Source organism: Monodon monoceros, unplaced genomic scaffold (genome assembly GCF_005190385.1).
Source record: "Monodon monoceros isolate NGI ecotype Baffin Bay Population unplaced genomic scaffold, NGI_Narwhal_1 Super_Scaffold_12, whole genome shotgun sequence".
Lineage (NCBI taxonomy): Eukaryota > Metazoa > Chordata > Mammalia > Artiodactyla > Monodontidae > Monodon > Monodon monoceros.
In genome coordinates, this window is record NW_021703768.1 from 165,073,836 (window position 1) to 165,092,771 (window position 18,936).

General features: G+C 57.7%; 1 protein-coding gene across 3 annotated transcripts; it reads right to left on the bottom strand.

Moving 5' to 3' along the window:
- Positions 1–65: 65 nt before the first annotated feature.
- Positions 66–18,928, bottom strand: NACC1 (nucleus accumbens associated 1). 3 transcript variants are annotated; one of them, XM_029219075.1, is made up of 6 exons: positions 18,817–18,928; positions 3,773–4,729; positions 3,507–3,680; positions 2,809–2,914; positions 2,604–2,701; positions 66–1,976 (listed from the first exon to the last, which is right to left on the bottom strand). In XM_029219075.1, the coding sequence occupies exons 2-6, from the start codon at positions 4,716–4,718 to the stop codon at positions 1,714–1,716; spliced, it is 1,587 nt and encodes a 528-aa protein (XP_029074908.1). In that variant the 5' UTR covers positions 4,719–4,729; positions 18,817–18,928; the 3' UTR covers positions 66–1,713. The 3 variants fall into 3 exon arrangements, with proteins under 3 accessions (XP_029074908.1, XP_029074907.1, XP_029074905.1); XM_029219074.1 differs by lacking the exon at positions 18,817–18,928 and adding an exon at positions 17,573–17,607; XM_029219072.1 differs by lacking the exon at positions 18,817–18,928 and adding an exon at positions 9,671–9,879.
- Between the last annotated feature and the right edge of the window lie 8 nt (positions 18,929–18,936).

Genomic DNA, 18,936 nt, shown 5'->3' on the forward strand with positions numbered 1-18,936 from the left:
GGCAGGAGCCCCCCCCCCCCCGGGGGGTGGGGGGGGCCCGGGGGGGGGGGGGGCAGGCAGGCCTCCAGGTCAGATCCCAGTGGTCCAGCTGGCCACCACCCCACCTCCTGTAAATCCCCTTGCCTTTGGAAAGAGAGGCTGCTGGGAGCAACGGGCTAGTCAGACTGCGGGGGAGACAGAGGCGGTGAGAACCAGGGCTAGAGACAAAAATGTGAAATTGCAAAGAAACGGACACCCAGCATGTGTGGGGAGGGGTGCGGGGGGGGGGGGAGAGTTAAAAAAACAAAAAGAACCCTCCGAGTTTACATGTAGAACTCAAAAAAAAAACACCACAAAACCACTCGTGGAGCTAGGCCAAGGATAGAAAGAGAGGAATGGTAAAAGAAGATTCTGCAAACAATCTTTAACCATGAAGCGGACCCGGCCCTGCCAGGAGCTGGACTCAGCCAACTGGACAAACCAGGGACACCCTTGCAATGTAGCCCTTGGGGGGAGGCCCTGGGGTTGAGTGTGAGCTGGCCAGACCCACGGGAGCCCAGGCAGAGCGGGGCCTGGGGGGCCCCCCCTCGGCAACGCGCGCCCCCACTCCACACACACGCGCACATTCAGCCTGCCCCTGGCTCCCCACTCCGTCCTGCCTTCCACAGCCCCGAGGACCGAAGGGGACATCAGACACGGTCCCGTTGGTTTGAAAAATAAAAGGAATCTTATACTTCAATATTTCATTAGCTAAAAAAATGTTTTAAAAAGTATGTACAGGGGGTGGGGGCTGGGAGCCCTGCCGTGGGGGGTGGGGGTGGGGGAAGGGAGGGAAAGGCAGCAGCACCCCCCAGCCTGCTCCCCTGGGTTCCACCCCTGGTCCTACTGCCTCTCACATCTTCATTTGTTTAAAAGCAAAACTTCTACACACGCACGCGCACACACACACACGCACACCCACACGCTTCTGCGATCCCCGGAAACCTCTCCTATTCTCAGAGACCCTCGGTCTGCCCCCAAGGGCCCCCTCTCAGGACTTGCCCCTCTCAGGCCCCAGGGGGCTGGTGGCAGCAAGAGAGGCTGAGCACAGGTGGGGGAAGAGAAGGGCGCTGGGCCTGCCACCGCCCGCCACCTTAGGTCGGTCATGGAGTTTCTCTGAGCCTCAGTTTCCTCAGCTGTAAAACGGGCAGTCCTCACGGCCTCGCCTACCCCAGCCCCCAGGCGCAGGGACAGACAAGGGAGACAGGAAGGCGCTTTCGGAAACGTGGAAGCACTGGGAGGTGGTGGCGGGAGGGGTCCTGAGAACCCGGGGCCCCTGTGAGTCCCCAAGGGGCTGCAGTGGGGGGCGCAGGCTGAGGAATGCTCCGGCTAGGTGGCCCAGCGCCTGGGAAGGGGGTCTTCCCAAGCCCCCCAGGCCAGCCCCTCCCTGTGCCTGGCCTGGTGAGTGGGGAGACAGTTGCTAGGGGTTAGGAGAGGGGGAGCAAGAGCCCCCCGACTGTGCACGAGTGTGTGCTAGAGAAGGCAACGCAGACCTCGCACCACCTGCCGTCCTCTCCCAGCCCGGATCCCTGATCGGATTGGGGTCGGGGGTGGGACGGGGAGGCAGAGGGGCCAGGAGCATGCAGTGCCCCCCGCGGGTCCTGGGGAAGGACAGACAGTAGCTCGTGACCAAGATGGCGGGCGGGTTTGACAGGAGGGGGAGTGTGACGGCCCCGCGGGAGGGTCCGGTGGGGGTTACTGGAGGGCCTCCTCGGCCGAGGGGCCGGCCTCGCCGTCATGGCTGGCCGTCTCGAAGCCGTGCTCCACACCCATCATGTCCGGCTCTATCTTGCCCGTGTAGCTGATGAAGGTGGTGTAGGCGTCACCCTCGGCCATAAGCGGCTTGACCTTGGGGATCCAGCTCTTCCTCACAACGCGGCGGGCATTGGTGCACATGTCGGCTGCGATGGCGTTCATCTCGCTCTCCTTGAAGTTCGGAGCAAAGTTCTGGCAGTAGTCTGTGCGGGCAGAATGGGTAGCTCATGCCGAGCGTGGCCTGGGCCTCCCACCCTCCCAACGGGCACTCAGCCCCCACGCTGCTCCTGAATCCCCCCAGCCCCGGAACCATGGCAGCCCTGAACGCCCCCTCTGGAGCTGAGGAAACTGAGGCCTTGTGGACAGCACGCTAAACCACATCAGTGGGCCCAGGACTGACAGAGCTTGGCCATGCGTATGGGATGTGTGGATTTGATGCGGGATGGCCCAGTGCTCTTGAAAAACGTGGGTCATTTGCCAGAATTCAGAAACTGGGAGATTCCACTTGAAAACCTAGACTTCCCTCCTGACAACTGGCTGAGGCCTGGCCACTTCATCACTCTGATGACCAGGATAAGTTTGAGACCCCCCCTCCCATAGGCTTTGTGGCTTTCCTTCAGTGTCCTACCCACCCCCTCAAGAAATCTCTAACCAAGAACCCTCTAACCAATCACAGCCCTCTTCCCAACAAGCCTAGACTGAACCTCAGAATCCTTCTTAATACCAAACCCTACCTACCCATCGATCAGGGCCAACACCAGAGAAAAGGACCACCTGCCCGCCCCAGACCTCCATCCCCCAATCCCGACTCCAGAAAGGTGGACACTTACACTTGACAGCGTGCAGGACGCGGCTATCCAGCGGTTTGCGGCTGGGGTTGTTACTGGAAGAGCGGATGCCGGTGCCACAGCTATTGGCCAACGTGTTCCTGGGCGAGGGGTATGGGGGAGGGGAGTCAGGCCCCCTGTGGTGGTGGTGGTGGGGGCATGGGGCACCCCGTCCTCCCCCACATCGGGGCTCTGGCATGGGCCTCACCGGTCAAAGAAGGAGGCCAGGAGGCGCCGCAGCAGGACCTTGTGCCGCGTGCCCGCGCTGACGTGGCAGTTCATGAGCTGCGCCCTGGTGATATACACGTTGGTGCCTGGAGGGGGGGCGCGGAGCCAGAGGATGATGGGTGTGGGGGGCAAACCGCCATGTTCCCCACTCGGCCAAGCCCTGTCCTGGGCCCAACCAAGACCCCCCCCCCCGCCCCCCGCCCCAACCACTCAACTTAGAGCGTCCTCCTCAACACTCAGGAAAGGACAGAGACTGTGGCGCCACCGTCCACGGGGCACCCAACGTGCCGGGGCCCTTGCCCACAAAACCACCAGCATCAGAAAGAACAGGCAGCAGATGCTCGCACCCTGACACCCTGAGTCCGAGGGCCAAATTCTTAACCACCCTGTTGATCAACCCTCAAACCACACTATGAAACCACTGATCTACTCCCATGTGGCCAACAATGCTGGCCCACACTTACACCAGCCTCCGGGGTGGAAAGCTACAAGCCAGTCTTTGATTTGTATCAATGCAAAGAGGTGTCAGCTGCCCCAGGACACAGCCAGTGGGCGGCAGGGCTGGGGTTGGACCTTGAGCCTGGCTCCTAAGCACTGTGCTGCAGGCTGCTGGCCCAGAGGGCATCGAGGCCCAAGGTGGGGAAGGGGGAATTCAGGGAGCATGTGAGGCCAGCCCACCTGTTACCAGCTCCAGCTTCTCAGAGGGGTCACCCTCATCGTAGAGCTTGGGGTGGCAGCGGTTGCCGATCTGGTTGATGAGCTCAGCAGGGAGAGACGCCAGGTCTTGCCGCACTCGGATGCGATTCCGGGACTCGGGAGCCACCTGCTCAGGGAGGGCCTCCACCTTCTCGGCTGTCGGGGGCGAAATTGGTGTGTTGGGGGTGGGGGTGCGGCCGGGGGCGGGGGCGAGGGGCCAGGCTTGGGGTTGTGGTGGGGCACCTCACCGGTCTGGCCGACGTTCATCATGCTGTACATGGTGTACATATTGCAGATCTGCCGGTACTGCTCGTCTGTGCCCTCCTCGCCCGCGTCCTCCTCCTCATCTTCCTCGTGGTAAGAGCCGGGGCTGTCGCTGGTGTAAGCGCTTGAGGTGCCCGGGCTGGTCCGCTCCGACGTGCTGGGCCCACTCACCACTCCGCCTGCTGCTGCTGCCACGCCGCCCGCCGGCTGCCCGGCCCCGGGCCCCCCCGCCACTCCGGTGGGCTGTGCCGCCGCCACCACCGGGGCCTGCTGGGGCGGCCGGTTGGCGGCCAGGTCCGGCGTGGAGAACTTGGCCATCTTGCGGCTGCCGTTGCCACTGCTGCCACCGCCGGCCTCCTTCTGGCTGCTGTCCCACAGCCGCTTGGCCACGGGCGTGCACTGCACAGAGTCCGACTCCTGCTGCTCTGTCTTGACGCGAGACACGAGGGGCAGTGGGGTGCCGCAGGCCGGCCAGCTCGACGTCTGCGCCACAGGGCTCTGGGGCTCGGACGAGGGGGCCTCCTCGGCGTGCAGGCCCTGGGAGTCACAGCTGGGGGAGCTCACCTTGAGGAAGAACTCTGTGCCCTTCTCCATGATCTCCTGGATCTGCAGGAAGCCCGCTGTGTACATGAGCAGGAACTGGTCACCCATGTTCATGCTCAGCCGGCCCGTGTAGCAGAAGCTGAGGATCTGCTGGAAGGACTGGGGCTGCACAGCTGCCGGCAGCTCCACCACCGCACTCCGGCTGCTGTTGAACAGGTCCCGGAAGTAGGAGCTGCTGGCGGCCAGCACGGCCCGGTGGGCCTTGAAGGCATGGCCCTTGACCACCACTGAGACATCACAGTACAGGCCCTGCAGCCGCTGCTCGTTGAGGCACTCCAGAATGCTGTTGCCGAAGTTCGGGATCTCCATCTGCAGGGTCTGGGCCATGGCGGCGGCGGCTGCGCAGGGGACAGGGAGAGACGGAGGGACAGGGTCAGATGGCAGACTCAGCCCGCTGCAGGGAGACACACGGGAGCGTGGACATCCACGTGGTGGAATTTGCCACGACTGTAAGAATCACAGGTGCCGCCCACTCCTGTCCCAGCATGGCCTTTCCTCTGTGACAGACTGTCAAATCAGCTAAGTCAGCTATAGGCCGGGGTGGCCTATGCCGTCCCTTTGCAGAAAGGAGGGCAAAGGCATACTTACACGTCTGTGCTTGAATATTAAATGAGATAACACAGTGAGCCCCCCGTGAGCATTAACCACCACTAGCACTACACACATAGGGTAACAGGCATAGAGACACCAAGAAGGCAGAGTCATCCGATTTTTCACACTGCGTTTGCAGTGCTGAGCACGTGACCCTCAATCACCATTTGCTGAATGACTGAATGACCACTCGAGAAACCCTGAAACTGCATGAGAACATCACTGGTCATCAGGGTAATGCAAATCCAAACCACAATGAGACACCATTCCACACCCACTAGGCTGGCTAGAATAAGGAAGATAAGTATTGGTGAGGATGAGAAATGAACCGGAACCCTCCTACACTGCTGGTGGGAATGTGAAATGGTGCACCTGCTGTGGAAAACCGTTCCTCAAATGGTTAAACATGAAGTTGCCATATGACCCGGGAATTCCACTTCTAGGAATTATTCCTGAGAACTGAAAACATATATCCACACATACACCTGTACGTGAATGTTTACAGCAGCACTGTTCACAATAGGCAAAAGGTGGAAACAACCCAAATGTCCATCAACTGATGAATGGATAAACAAAATATGGTCAATCCACAATGGAATACTACTCAGCCATAAAGAGGAATGCACTACTGCTACATGCTACAACTTGGATAAACCCTGAAAACATTGTGCTAAATGCAAGAAGCCAGACAAAAAGACCACGTATTATACAATCCCATTTATATGAAACGTCCAGAACAGGCAAATCGATAAGAGACAGAAAGCAGATTAGTGGTTGCCTGGGGCTGGGGGTGCTTGGAGGATTAGGGGAGTGTGAGCAAACAGGTGCAGGGTTTCTTCTTGCCCTCGTGAAAAATGTTCAGAAATTGTGGTGATAGATGCACAACTCTGAATATACGAAAAACTCCTGAACCTGTACACTTTAAACAGGTGAACTGCTTGGTATATGCATCTCAATAAAGCTGTAAAAGGAAGAAAGAAACCATAAGACTAATGTCCTCTGTGTAGAACTGGGGACAACACTTACCACGTACATTCTTAGGGTCTTTTTTGGCCACGTACTACACGGCTTGTGGGATCTTAGTTCCCTGACCAGGGATTGAACCCAGACCCTTGGCAGTGAAAGCTCAGAGTCCTAACCGCTGGACTGCCAGGGAATTCCATCTTAGGGTCTTTTAAATTTTGAACCTGGTGAATGTATTGCCTATTTACAAAAGTAAATAATATTTAAAATAAAGTGTGTGGGACTTCCCTGGTAGTGCAGTGATTAAGAACCTGCCTGCCAGTGCAGGAGACACGGGCTCGAGCCCTGGTCCGGGAAGATCCCACATGCCACGGAGCAACTAAGCCCGTGCGCCGCAACTACTGAGCCTGCGCTCTAGAGCCCGTGAGCCACAACTACTGAAGCCTGCGCGCCTAGAGCCCATGCTCTGCAACAAGAGAAGCCACCGCTCGCCTCAACTAGAGAAAGCCTGCGCACAGCAACAAAGACCCAACGCAGCCAAAAATAAAATACATTTTAAAACATAAAATAAAATAAAAAAATAAAGTGTGTGAAATCACACCACAAACAATTCACCCCAAAGTGCTTGAGGGGTGGGTGGAGAAAGAAATGTGAATTTAAGGAACTGCATGAGATCCTGCTCAGGGAGCCCACCCCCATCCTGACCTGTGAAGTACCACCTGGGGGGCCCCGGCACCTCTCAAATGTGTGACCTTCTGCCTCAGAGCCTATTCCATCAGTGCATGTTCCAACCCAGGAGGAAGAACTGGTCGGGTGAGGACAGCATGTCTGATGCTCTGGGGGTAATCATAAAAGGGCTCTGAGGGAAGATATGGCTTTACAAGTGCCCCCATTGGTAAAACTGAGTCCCCTGCCATTCTATAGTTGTGGAGGGCAGTCGTCCTGAATGGGCAGGTATGGGTGAGAAGAGAGGCCTGAGCAGAGTGTCAGGCTGGTGAGAAGAAAGAGGAAAAAGGTGAAGAGTGTGCGCAAAGGCCCTGAGGCAGGAACTAACCAGAGCCCCCAGCTGTTCGTCTCTCACTCCCATGTTAGCTCTCATGCATCTTTCAGTTTTTTTTCTTTAACCAGTCTATTCTAAGCTGCCTCGATGGGCTGAGGATTGGGGATGCAGTGAAGACTTGGGCCCTACCCAGGTTCATTCAGAAAGGGCTACCTGGAGGAACACAAGGGGCCATGTGCCCATGGGCTCAGAGGTGCACTTCAGGGCAAGGGTGAGTCCTGGCTCCCCCAGATCTGTCTGGGCACTGAAATCCATGATTCCCCTCTGCTGTACCCTCCTCTTCCTCATCAAAATCATTGTCGCCACCGCGAAAAACAAAAAGGCAATCAGGAGGGGGAGGCAGAGACGGGGAAATCCTAATTAGACGGCAGCATGCACGTCCCAGGAGGTCAAACTAAGGGCCGGACAGGCTAGGAGCTGGTGCTTCAGTTTCCCCTACCGCCTCATTCAGAGCTGGGCCTCTGAATGAGGCGGTAGGGGAAACTAAGGCACCAAGAGGAGGCAAAGGATAGAGCCCAGAGAGCCTCCTCCAGGGCCCTGGTAGCCCTGACCCACCTCCCCAGGCTGCCAAACTGAAGACCCCCCGGGTACTAGGGCCCAAGTGACCAGGGCCGAGGCAGCCAAGGAAGAGGCTGCCTGGCCTCTAGTCCCTGGAGAGGTGCTCTAGACCCCTGGCTTGGAAGGCTTACACCCCAAGGGGGAGGACCAAGGCAGGACATGCATGCGGTGGAGCTAGAGTCCCTCAGACCTGGGTTCTGCTGCTAGCCCCACTCTGAAGCTGCATGACCTCAGGCCAGCCGCTCACCTCTCTGTGCTTCAGTTTGTTTATGTGTAAAATGGGGAGGTATACATCCAACCCACCCGATGGACTGCAAGGTGCTGGGGACATAGTCCTGAAGAGGACTGGCTGTGCCCACATGTAGCTCACTGTCTAGTGAGGAGCCACAGGGCGTGATGGGGTGAGTGTGTCACTGAGTGAGCGAGGTAAAGATGGGGAGATGGAGAGAGCAACCAACAGTCCTGGGCAGGAAGGAGCCAGTGTGGCTGGAAAGCGGCACAGGGTGTGCGACAGGTGGCCTGGTGAGGATGAATGTCTGAGAGTGAGCAATGGGAAGCCCGGAGCAAGCGAGACTGGGCCCAGACCAGCTTTGGGAGAATTCCCAGCATCAGCGGCGGGGACAGAGAGAAGGGGGTGAGTGACTCAGGAATGAGCCTCTACGGGAGACAGGGTATTGTTTTAAAAGTTGTAGACAGGGGACTTCCCTAGCAGTCGAGTGGTTAAGCCTCCATGCTTCTACTGCAGGGGGCACGGGTTCGATCCCTGGTTGGAGAACTAAAATCCTGCACGCTGCATAGCGCAGCCAAAAAAAAGTTGTGTAGATAGGTACTCCTCCAAGGAGACTGTCAACTCCAGAGGGGGCAGGCATGCTGGCAGATTTGTCCATGATTAGCTCATCAGAACAGAGAGAGGCGGTCAATAAATATTTGTAAACGTGTCAAATAGTGTACCAAGGCAGGAATAGACTGCTCCTGTCTGGGAAATGGCAGCTGCGGGGTGGGGGTGGGGGAAGCATGAGGGAACGGGGGGAGGGGGCTGAGGCAGTACACATATGGGTGTGGATGCTTCTGGGGCTACGGAGGGCGTTGCAAAGTGTCGTCCTAACTGTGCTCAGTGTGCCGGACACTGCTGCACGCATTTCCGGAAGGCTACCAAAGTGCTCACAGCACTCCACAGTGAAGGCTAGCAGGGCCCCACTTTGTGGGTGGCGATCACAGCACCGCCCTGCCCCGTCCCAAGCAGTTGGACTTCAGGGCCTGACCCCTCAACGGGAATTGGTGCAGGATGGCTTTGTGGTGAGCGCTCAGCATGGGGGCGATAAGGTTCTCAACAGGAGGGAAAAGAGACGCAAGGAGGAGGGCTCCCGAGGGCGAGAGCCAACCTGACATTCAGTCTGGGGTCCCCAGGCCTCGTGAACCCCATGGGGCCTCAGAGCCCAGCACCCAGGGCTTTGAAGCCTTCAACTAGCAATGGGGGGGCGGGGGGGGGCACAACTTATGCAAAAGGCTGATGCAATCCGTGCACAGGCACGCACCCTCTGCAGTGACAGGGAGTGGGGTGCTAGGTCTGCCTCGCTGCCCCTGTAAGTAGGACAGGGTATGGGGTGGGGGAGGTGGAAGAGGCCACTGGAGACCACTAGAGACCCACCCCTGGATCGTGGCACCAATCCAGGCTGCCAGACTCAGAAGAACAATGGCCGGTGGTCCTGCCCCTCACCTACACCAGCTGTGAGGGAGGAGCCATGGAGCCAGATCAGGCTTCCAGAGGAAACAGGTCGAAAGCAGCTGGCACTCGGCCTGGGTCACCTGCTGGTTGGGAAGTGGTAGGATGGAGAGCCGGGGTGGGGGTGGGGGGCGGTGCGGTTCTCTAAACCAGCCAACAGTTCTGTCCTCACCAGCCAGAGCCCCTCGCCTGTACTGCACGGTTCCCCTCAGCCAGACCTTTACCCAAGCTGTGCACCCTGCCCGGAGCACCCTTCTCCTCCCACTACCCGCATCTTCCTCATTCACCCTCAGCTGCCCCGTGCTCTGAGAACTCACCAGACTGGAGAAGATGCCCTCTTCGGCACTCCCCGCAACCCCCAAGCCACAGGGCCCTTATGCTTACCTCTGAGAACATTAAATCCCACTTGACTATAATCTCCCCAGGGGCAGAAAACAGTATTTGAATTCTCTCTCCTCACAACTTGGCACATGAGCCGGCACATCTTCTGGGGTGCCCAGATCCCCCTGGAGGGAAGGGGCGGCCCCCAGACCCACACAAAGCCAAGGGGACCCTTCCACCGCTACTCCTGGCCCCGGAAGAGGGTGGGTTTCCTGGCGAGACGCAAGGGCACGACACAGGGTTTCCATGACCTCTCAACAGTCACTCAACAAATATTTGCCAAGCGCCTTGCCCGGGGCAGGAAGTGCCCAGAGCCTGGGGCAGGCCACCACTAAGACAAGGCCCTGCCCCCGGAGCTCATGGTCCAGGGAGAGACATGACCATTCATCCAGGGTCACACGGATCAACGAGCTGCAGGTCCGCGCCTCTGACCTCACCCAGAGGAGGGGACACTGGAGCTGAGATCTGGGGGGCACAAGGGGGTGGAGGTGGGGGGTGATCTAATGGGGCAGTGGTGGGCTGGGAGCGTGGCCCTCAAGGAACAAGGAAGGTGTGCAGAGCCCCAAGGGAGAAGCAGGCACGGCCCTTCCAGAAACTGGATGAAGGCAAAGCTGGCTCTGGGCTGAGTCTTTAGTCTGCTTCTCTCCTTGGGGGAATCACACCCAGTCTCAGGGCTCTGATGTGGACTAAATTGTGTCGCCCACCCCAATTTCTAAGTTGAAGTCCTAATCCCCCGTGTGGCGGTATTTGGAGACAGGGTCTTATTTGAAGGTAATTAAGGTTAAATGAGGTCATAAAAGTCGGGCCCTAATGCAACAGAACTCTTTGTCCTTATAAGAAGAGGAAGAGAGATTTCTCTTTCTCTCTCCAAGCGCAGACACTAAGGGCCACATGAGCACACTAGAATCCAACCAGAACCTGACTGCGCTGGCATCTTAGACTTCCAGCCCCCAGAACTGTGAGAAAATGTCTGTTGTTTAAGCTGCCCAGTCTATGGTATTTTGTTATGGCGACCCAAGCAGACTAAGACAAGCTCAAAACACCATCTACTTGGACTTCCCTGGAGATCCAGGGAAGTCAAGACTTCATGCTCCCAACGCAGGGGGCACAGGTTTGATCCCTGGTCAGGGAAGATCCTGCATGCCGTGGCCAAAACCAAACAAACAAACACCATCTACTCACCCCACAACTCCCTCATGGAGCCCCTGGCCTGGACCCGCCCTTGGACGGCAGACTTGCACATACCCCAGATGCCCACGCAATGCATCCTCAGCCGAGCCCTTCTCCCCTCAAGCCTGCTCTGGCTGCAGTGCACACAGGCTCTATCTAGCCCTCCTTGCTTGGGTGAAGAGCCTAGGATTCACACCTCCGATTTCTTCAAAACCAGTTCTCACCACCTGGGCCCCTACGATGTGTATGGGGGCCCTGCACAGTAAGGACTGCCTGCTCTCAGACCTCTTACAAGGCAGGCCCCAAGATGGTCACAGCCCTTCATACCCTCCTGATCACCTATCTCAGATTTCCAAAGACAGCCTTTGCCAACCCCGATTCCGCCGGCCACTTCTGCTTCATTTTTCCTCCTTGGCACTTCCCACCATCTACCAACTAGATGTGTCCTTGGCTTTGTGTCAGCTCCACCAGGGCAGGGCGACTGCCTGTCTGGTTCACACTACTATGTCCCCTGCCCCTACAACTAGACGGGCACACAGTGGACGCACAATCGTTGTTAGCGGAATGAATGAATGATTTCTGTTACTTCCAACTACACTCCCCTTTTAGTCGCACTGTGACTAGAACAGAGTGGGACTTGGAAGAGGTCTCTGAGGCTGGGCAGGGGTGCCACCCGCACCGCGGTGGGGGCCGCCGGGGCCAACGCAGAGGGTGCTGCTCAGACAGACACCCTCCTCATAGCAGGTGGGTGGCCTGCAGTCAGGGTCCCACTTGGGGCTCAATGTAACTGAACTTGGGATTCCCACTGACTGCTGTCCTACTGCCGGATCCCGCTAGGGTGCGGCAGGCTTGGAACGGAGGTGCTTGTGTTGCAGTGCAATTCCTAGGGGTGGAGACTGCCAGCTCTTTGAGGGAGCTCCGAGTACCCCAGCCAGCAGTGGCTGGGGGGCAGATCTGTGTCTGCCTCACCAAGGACTGTCTTTTCTGGCTGACTTTCCAGGGAAGTGGTGAGCTGCCCATTGACATGTAAGCTGGTTAAGGGAACCCACTAACTCCAAGCGTAAGAAGGACAGAGGCCCCTGGAAAGCCCCACAGTCCTTCACCCAGCTCAGCATGAGGTCAGAGTGACAGCTGGGGGCAGGAAAGTGGCACACCCCCCAGGCTGCTCCGAGTGCATTCCTGGCCCAGAGCCATTCGGACCCTCTGCAGGAGCCGAACTGGAAGGTAGTTTAGGCAAACATTAGCTAGTGAAGAACAAGGCGATACCCGATTGTACAGATCTTTTTAAGGTACATGCACATTTAATTCATTTTCTTTTTCCCTGAAAAGCTCCCGTTAACTCCACAGTGGGTGACAGGATTAGCAACGGTTGGTGGCATGGACGGACGTTGCCCCTACTGTGCACCAGCACCTGGTGAGGGCTCAGCTATTCCTCTCACCAGTTTCTGAGGAAGAAATGAGTCTTCCAGCCATTTTACAGATGAGGAGAGCAAGGCCCAGGATGGCACCCAGGCCACGCGGCTCCTGTCCAAGAATCAGGAGATAACGGCAGTTGGGGCTCCCTGACCATGGCCGGCCCCGGGTGCACTCACCCTCCGCATGGCCCTGCTGCTCCCTGTGGCAGGCGGCCACCACAGCTAGACCCATTTCATGACTGGGAAAACTGAGAAACCAGAGCTGAGAAGGGAAGCCGAGACCCGAGCTGGGGTCTGCTGCCCACCTGAGGCCCCAACCCAAGGGTTCTGGGTGCTGCTATTCCCGCTCCCCCTCAGAGGCCTTCTTCTTTCCCCCAGCCTCCCCCAGCTACTCTCTACTCTTCCTCCCCTCACTGCCACCTCCGGGAAAGAGCAATCCAGTCTGCTGCCTCTCCTCCCTCCCCCCTCCCCCCTCCCACTCTCTCCTCGAAGTCCTCAGCAATCTGGCTTCTGCCTGCAGCAGCTCCTAAGAGAACCCAGCCAGGCCCCACCCCCTTCCTACTCTGACCTCAAGCCCACCTTTGTGAGTTACCTCATACTCCCGGTGTGCCTCCAGACCCAAGGACAAGGGGGCGGGGCAGCAGCTGCACAAAGGGTGGAGGGAAGTGCAAAGGCCCTGAGGTGACCTTGGGGAGGCTAACACAAAGGAGGCTGGGCGTTACTGGGGATGGGTCGTGGAGATGTGCTTGGAGACCCTGCAGGGCCTTGGCAGGACAAAAGAATCAGAATCCTGTTTTACTAGGCTCAAATATCCCTTACAAAGCTTCCCCGCTTAGAATTACGCTTTCCTTCCTCCACGCTCCCAGAAAACATTGATCTGTACTAGTGCTTACCACCCCCCACGTCAGTCTTTCCCAACTATAAAACAAGCAGCCGCATCACAAGGCTGTTTTAAGGATTAAACCACCTTAAGGTAACACAGGTAGGTAGGCTGGTGCTGACTTTGCAGTCAGTGCTCAGCTGCTATTATTAGTTATGTTCCCTTCTGTCTGTCCCCCTAGCCCCTCACAGGACTGCAAACTCCCTGACAGCAGCAGAGGCATCTTATACCGCTCACCATCTCCCAGAACCTTAGGCCATTTCATGAGCTATCAGGCCATACTTACTGAGGGCTCCCTGCACTGCCTTCCCAGCACCAGCTGATCAGACACCAACGTCTCACATGACCCTCCCAATAACCACGCAGCGGGGAGCCCCAACTGAGGCCCTGCTGCCACTGGGGCCAGATCATCCGCTGTGGTGGAGGCTGCCCTGTACATTATATGATATTGAGGAGCATTCCTGGCCTCTACTGTGACAGCTGTGACAACCAAAAATGTCTCCAGACATTTCCCAAGCATCCCTTGAGGGGGGCAGAATCACCTCTGGTTGAGAACCACTGCAGTGCAGGTATGCCTGCTTGTCCCCACTTATCAGATACTTAAACTGAGGCGCCAAGGCCACAACGTTTGCCCAGGGTCTCCTGGCTGAGCAAGGTGGCACTAACAGTGGAATCTGACTCTCCACTGCACCATGTTTGCTCACCTTTACCCACCCTCTGCTTAATTCAGTCATGGTCCTCACAGAGGGCCCTCGGATCTCTAAGGATGCTGAGACCTTCACATCCTGTCTATCCTGAGGAGACAGGGACAATGATCACAACCAGATACTGGACACAACGAGACAGCCACCTGTTCAGTCCCACCTCACAGCCTCTGTGGCTCAGAAGGCTCTTCAGGAGGAGACAGAGGGATGACACTCTTGGCCAAGGGAACCCAGGAGCAGAGGCAGGGAGGCGGGCCTGCGTGCTCATGCTAGGCATAGGCTTAAGTGATTTACAAATGGGTGAAAGTGCTCAGAGCAGCGTGACACCCAGGAAAGGGATGGGAGTGATGAGAGGCAGGGAGAACCCAAGAGAAGCAGCAGAGGCTGGTGCAAATACCACCTCCGTGTCTTCAAGGCCGGCTCACCTTTGCCTCAAATGCTGCAAGCCCCACCTGAACCTGGCAGGCCCTCCTCCACCAGTCTCTGGCAGTGACACTGATGAGCCGGGTCAGACTTTCCTGGACCAACCCGCAACCCTCTCCAAACCCCATGCCTCCAGGCTGACCTCCATGACGGGTCCTGCCAAACTGAGCAAAACTCATTTCCTTGCAGCCCTGTGCAAGAACCTGCTGGGGCTCCCCACTGCTTGGCCGGGGCATCAGATTTTAGAAGGCCTTGGATGTAGGCCAAGGGGTCTGGACTTGCATCTGGGGGCGATGGGGGGATCCAGGACACCCTGAGATCAGACGCTTCTTTTCTGGGAACGGCACTAAGGGTCTCTTATCTCCACGCTAGGGTCACCCTTCACTCCTTCCCTCATGAAGACAAAATGTTTAGAGCACTTAGCAGGAGCCTGGCACATGCTAAATAAAGGCTTTCAATGTGTTGTCCTGTCTGCCTAGAACATTCGCCCCTCCCTGCCGCAGCTCCCCCACCAGCAGGCTGATCTCTTATTATTCAGAGCTCAGCTCGCCTGGAAGCCTTCCCTGACCACCCAAATCTAATGCTTTCCACCCACCCCAGCACATCACTTCACTTGGTTTTACTATATTCCTGAACATAGGGATATCAGAAATGAGCTTGATCATTTGTTTGTCTGAGGTCAGTCACCTTCAGACAAACCTTTGTCTAACCTTCACTAGAAGTTGCTGAGAGCAGTTCTAGGAGCTGCTTTTCAGGGCTGCTCCCCGGGCCCCAGCAGGGAGTTGGCACCCATGTGAAATCAAACTGTCCCAAGGGTCCCTTAACTTGTTGCTCTTGCCTGCCAGGCTGTTTTGGCCTCCTCTGGCGCCCCAGGTCTGGGCACCCTAAATCCTCACAGAAAAGCAATTATTAAGAGTGCTTTCTCCAGCTCCAGGCACAGGCTCGGACTCACTGCCCCCTTCTCTGCCATCACACACAGCGGCCAACTCCTACCAGTCTCTGCCCCCGTTCCAGCTCTATGACTGGAGGCAGCTGTGCCCAATCCTAAGTACCCAGCCCGGAGCCCCGGCCGAGGCCCCAGGCTGCGCCACGGCAGCCAGCCTCAACCCAACCAGGCAGGGGGAAAGCTTCTTTACATGGGGCTGCTGGCCCAGTTTCTACCCCTCCCAAAACCAGGAGGCCAGCCAAAGAGGGGAGGAGGGCCGAGCCCAGGTGGGGGCAGTTCTAGGAACTACAAGGAGATTGGGGGAAGGGAGGGAATGAGGTGACAAGCCATCATTAAACCCAGATCTAGCTGATACCACTCGACCCAGCAGTTTGTGGTTCCTGCCTCAGGTACTGAGGCTCCCAAGTCAACGTTCCCAGGACACATTGGAAACAGCTTTGCAGTTAGCCCAGAAAGAATGAACAAAAGCAGGGGTGGTCTGACTGGGGACCAAACAGAGGGAAAGATAAACCAGGAAAAAAAGCAAAAATACAGCTCCAGAGCCAGGTTCCATCCTCATAACCACCTCCCTCTGCCAGCCCACAGCTCTGTGACCCCTGACCTCTTGGCTCCTATTATAACAGGGATGACCTTGCCTCTGGGAAAAAAAGCTTCCACTGATCTGGCTCGCTGGGACACCAGCAAAACTGTCCGCAAGGGATGGGCAAGAGAAAAGTCCTGGACAGAGAATTCCCACCAGGGAATCCAGAACAGTGGGCTCTTCCAGTCACGCCCCTAAAAGGCCAGCTCCAGGGGACTGCGGGCTGGGGCGGAGGGTCAGTCAATCCCAGTTGGCCACTGTCTAGCTGTGGGACCTGGGACAAGCCATGGGGCCGCGGCTTCCTCCCCAGTACCATGAAGAAGGCCTAAGTTGACCTGGTGGTGGTGAGCAATCAATGAGCTCATCTAACCAGCAAGCTCAGCACAGGGCCTGCCCCAGGAAGAGCACTGCAGAGGCAGAGCCCTGGGACCCGGAGCACCAAAGGCCTGGGCCAGGGTGTAGGTGCCTGGTTTGATCCCTTTCTTGGTGACCTGCCTTCCCCCCATCAGGAGCCTTCAAGACACAATGAACAGAGCTTTATATGCTCACCTCCCAGTAACTCACCTGCGGAGAGCTGGTGCCTGAAAGGTAGTGAGGTCCCAACCCCTAGGCTTGAGCCTCAAGGCTCTGGTCACAAAAAGTGGGGAAAGAATCTTAGGACCCTAAGATACTCAGATAACAGGGGCTGGGCTGCCTCCCTACAGATATATGGGGTGGGGGGTGGGCAAAAGGGTGGTAAACAAGATGCCCGAGCTAGGTGTTCCAGACTATTTCCCAAGCTGCCCACACAAACGCCCACCTGGCGGGCTAGCATCTTGGGGCAGCCAGCAGAGGCTTGCCCAAAGGGTATGTCGGGACCCAGAGCCTGAGACAGGCAGGGATGAGGTGTGAGAACGAAGAAACCCCTCAGATTGGGCCCCAAGCTAACACCTGGACGGGGAAGGGGGGAGGGGGTGCACCGTGGCACTTGCCTTTTGATCACACTAGTTTCTCCGGACCTGCTCCCACATCCCCACCAGCCTACTTAGCGCAAAGGCTCTGCCTCCCCCGGACTCCCAAAGCTCCTACAGTAGTTCCTCAACCTACCTGATCGCCTCCGTATCAGGTCCTCGCCACCCCCTCCCCACTCTCCGAACTGAAACCTCATGTGACCCCTGCAAACATTTCAGGGATCTCCTCCTAACCGCCCCCACTAGAACTAACTCCGCCCACACCCACCCTGCCCCATTTCCTGGGCTTCTCCTCAACCGCCCCCAGGCCTGTAACCTGACCCACCTCCTCCAGCGCCCCGACTGTACCTGCCAGCCCGGCCCCTCCCCGCCCCCCCTCGGGGCCGTTTCCCTCCGGCCAAGCCACTCTCCCCTCCTCCCCCATTCGGCCGGCCCAAAGCCCGACTCCTCCTCCCCCTCCCCCTCCGGTCTCCCCGGCGCCTCCTCACTTTTCCTCCACCGGCCCTCCCTCCAACTTCCCGGCCCCCAGCCACCCCTGCACCTGCCCGGGCCTGGTCTCGCTCCCCTCTCGCGGGGAATGACAGGAGGAGGTCTGGGCCCGATCCCGACGCCCCCAAGCTCCGCGGCCCGGCCCGGGGCTGGACGCTCAAGGCCGCTCGCGGGGACCGGGACTCTCCGCACTCGGGCCGGGGCACAGTGCAGGCTGCTAACCAGGTTCCTCCCCGGTCGGAGGAGGCCCCCATGTCCTCCCCCCTCAACCCTTAGCCGGACCTCGGATGCCCTCCGGCCGTCCCGGCGAAAGGAGGCCGGAACCGGGCCTGGGGCGGGCCGCCTCACCTGCGCCGTGGCCGCGCTCCGGGGGCTCCCGGCGAGCTCCGCAGCGGCGGCTGGGGCCGGGCCTGGGCCCGGGGCGCGCCCCCCTGCGCCGGGGCCTCGGCGTCCGCCTCCGCGGCCTCCGCGGCCTCCGCTTCAGCAGCAGCGGCAGCCGCGGCGGCCATTCATTGTGGGCCAGGCCGCCCCAGCCGAGCGCCGAGCGAGCGCAAGGCGCGCCGCCGCCGCCGCCGGGCCGGGGAGGAGCGGCCGTGGCCCCGCCCACGCACCGCCCCCGGTGCCCGCCCCCGAGGCTAGGCCAGCCGAGCGCCGAACGCGCCCCTTCTCTCCTCAGTCTCTTCCCTCGACCTCTCGGAATCTCCGTCTGGACCTTGGCTCTGCTACAGAGTTCGAGTCCCGACCTCGCCACCATCTAGTCCCGCGACCTTAAACAAGTCGCTCTGCCTTTCGGAACTTTAGTTTCCTGTAAAAACGCAAACAATAATATCTGCTGTTTATTGTGCCAGGAACTGTTCTAGGTTCTTTACGGGATTATCTCGTTTAAACTTCACAGTAGTATCTTTAGGTAGGAATTATTTTATAAACACACACACACTTTATAGAAAATAAGAAAGGGAGGCAGAGAGAGATGAAGAAACCTGCTCCAGGTCACACAGCAAGGAAGTGGTGCCGGGTGCCAGGATTCAAAACCGGGCCCAAGAAGAAACAATAAAAGTTAACATTGTCCGATGCTTATGCGACGCCAGACTCCATTCTAAGCATTCTACCTGCACTAACTCGTTTAATTCTCATCACAACTCAATAACGAACGTTAAAAAGTTCTGCCCATTTTGCAAATGGGGACATATAAGCAGAGAGCATTAAGAACAAGTAGGAAGGCAAGCTGGGGCTGGAACCAGTCAGTACCGACACTACGGTCTCCTTTCCTACACCGGTTAGAACCTTCTGAGGGTTTGCTATGTGAGAGAGCCTACTTTGCACATTTTCCAGGCATTCTGTCGTTTAATCTCTGCTCTATCTTGGAAGCTAGGGCTCTTATTTAACAGGTAAGGAAAGTGAAGCCCAGAGAGTTTAAGTAACTTGTCAAGAGCATGTGGTAGGACTGGGATTCAAACGCAGGAAATCTGATTCCAGAGTCTGAGTTATTCCCGCAGGGTGCCCTGACATACTGTGTTTACAAAACCCAGCACACAGGAGGCGATCAATAGGTGTTGGATTTCTCCGCTTACCGCCCCTTTTCTGAGTCTCACCTTCCTCATCCGTGAAATGGGGCTAGTGTGGTGTCCCCTCCCAGGGGAGCCGCAGTGATTAAGGCCGTCACACAAGACTTTCAGCGCTTTCCGCCGTGCATTTTGATCCCAGCTGCCCAC

Coding starts and splice junctions, on each gene's coding strand:
- NACC1 (XM_029219072.1), bottom strand. CDS start 9,770: ATGTGCCGGCTCATGTGCCAAGTTGTGAGGAGAGAGAATTCAAATACT. Junction 2,915..3,506: donor GAAGCTGGAGCTGGTAACAG/GTGGGCTGGCCT, acceptor CCCCCCCTCCAG/GCACCAACGTGTATATCACC. Junction 2,702..2,808: donor CTGGCCTCCTTCTTTGACCG/GTGAGGCCCATG, acceptor CCCCTCGCCCAG/GAACACGTTGGCCAATAGCT.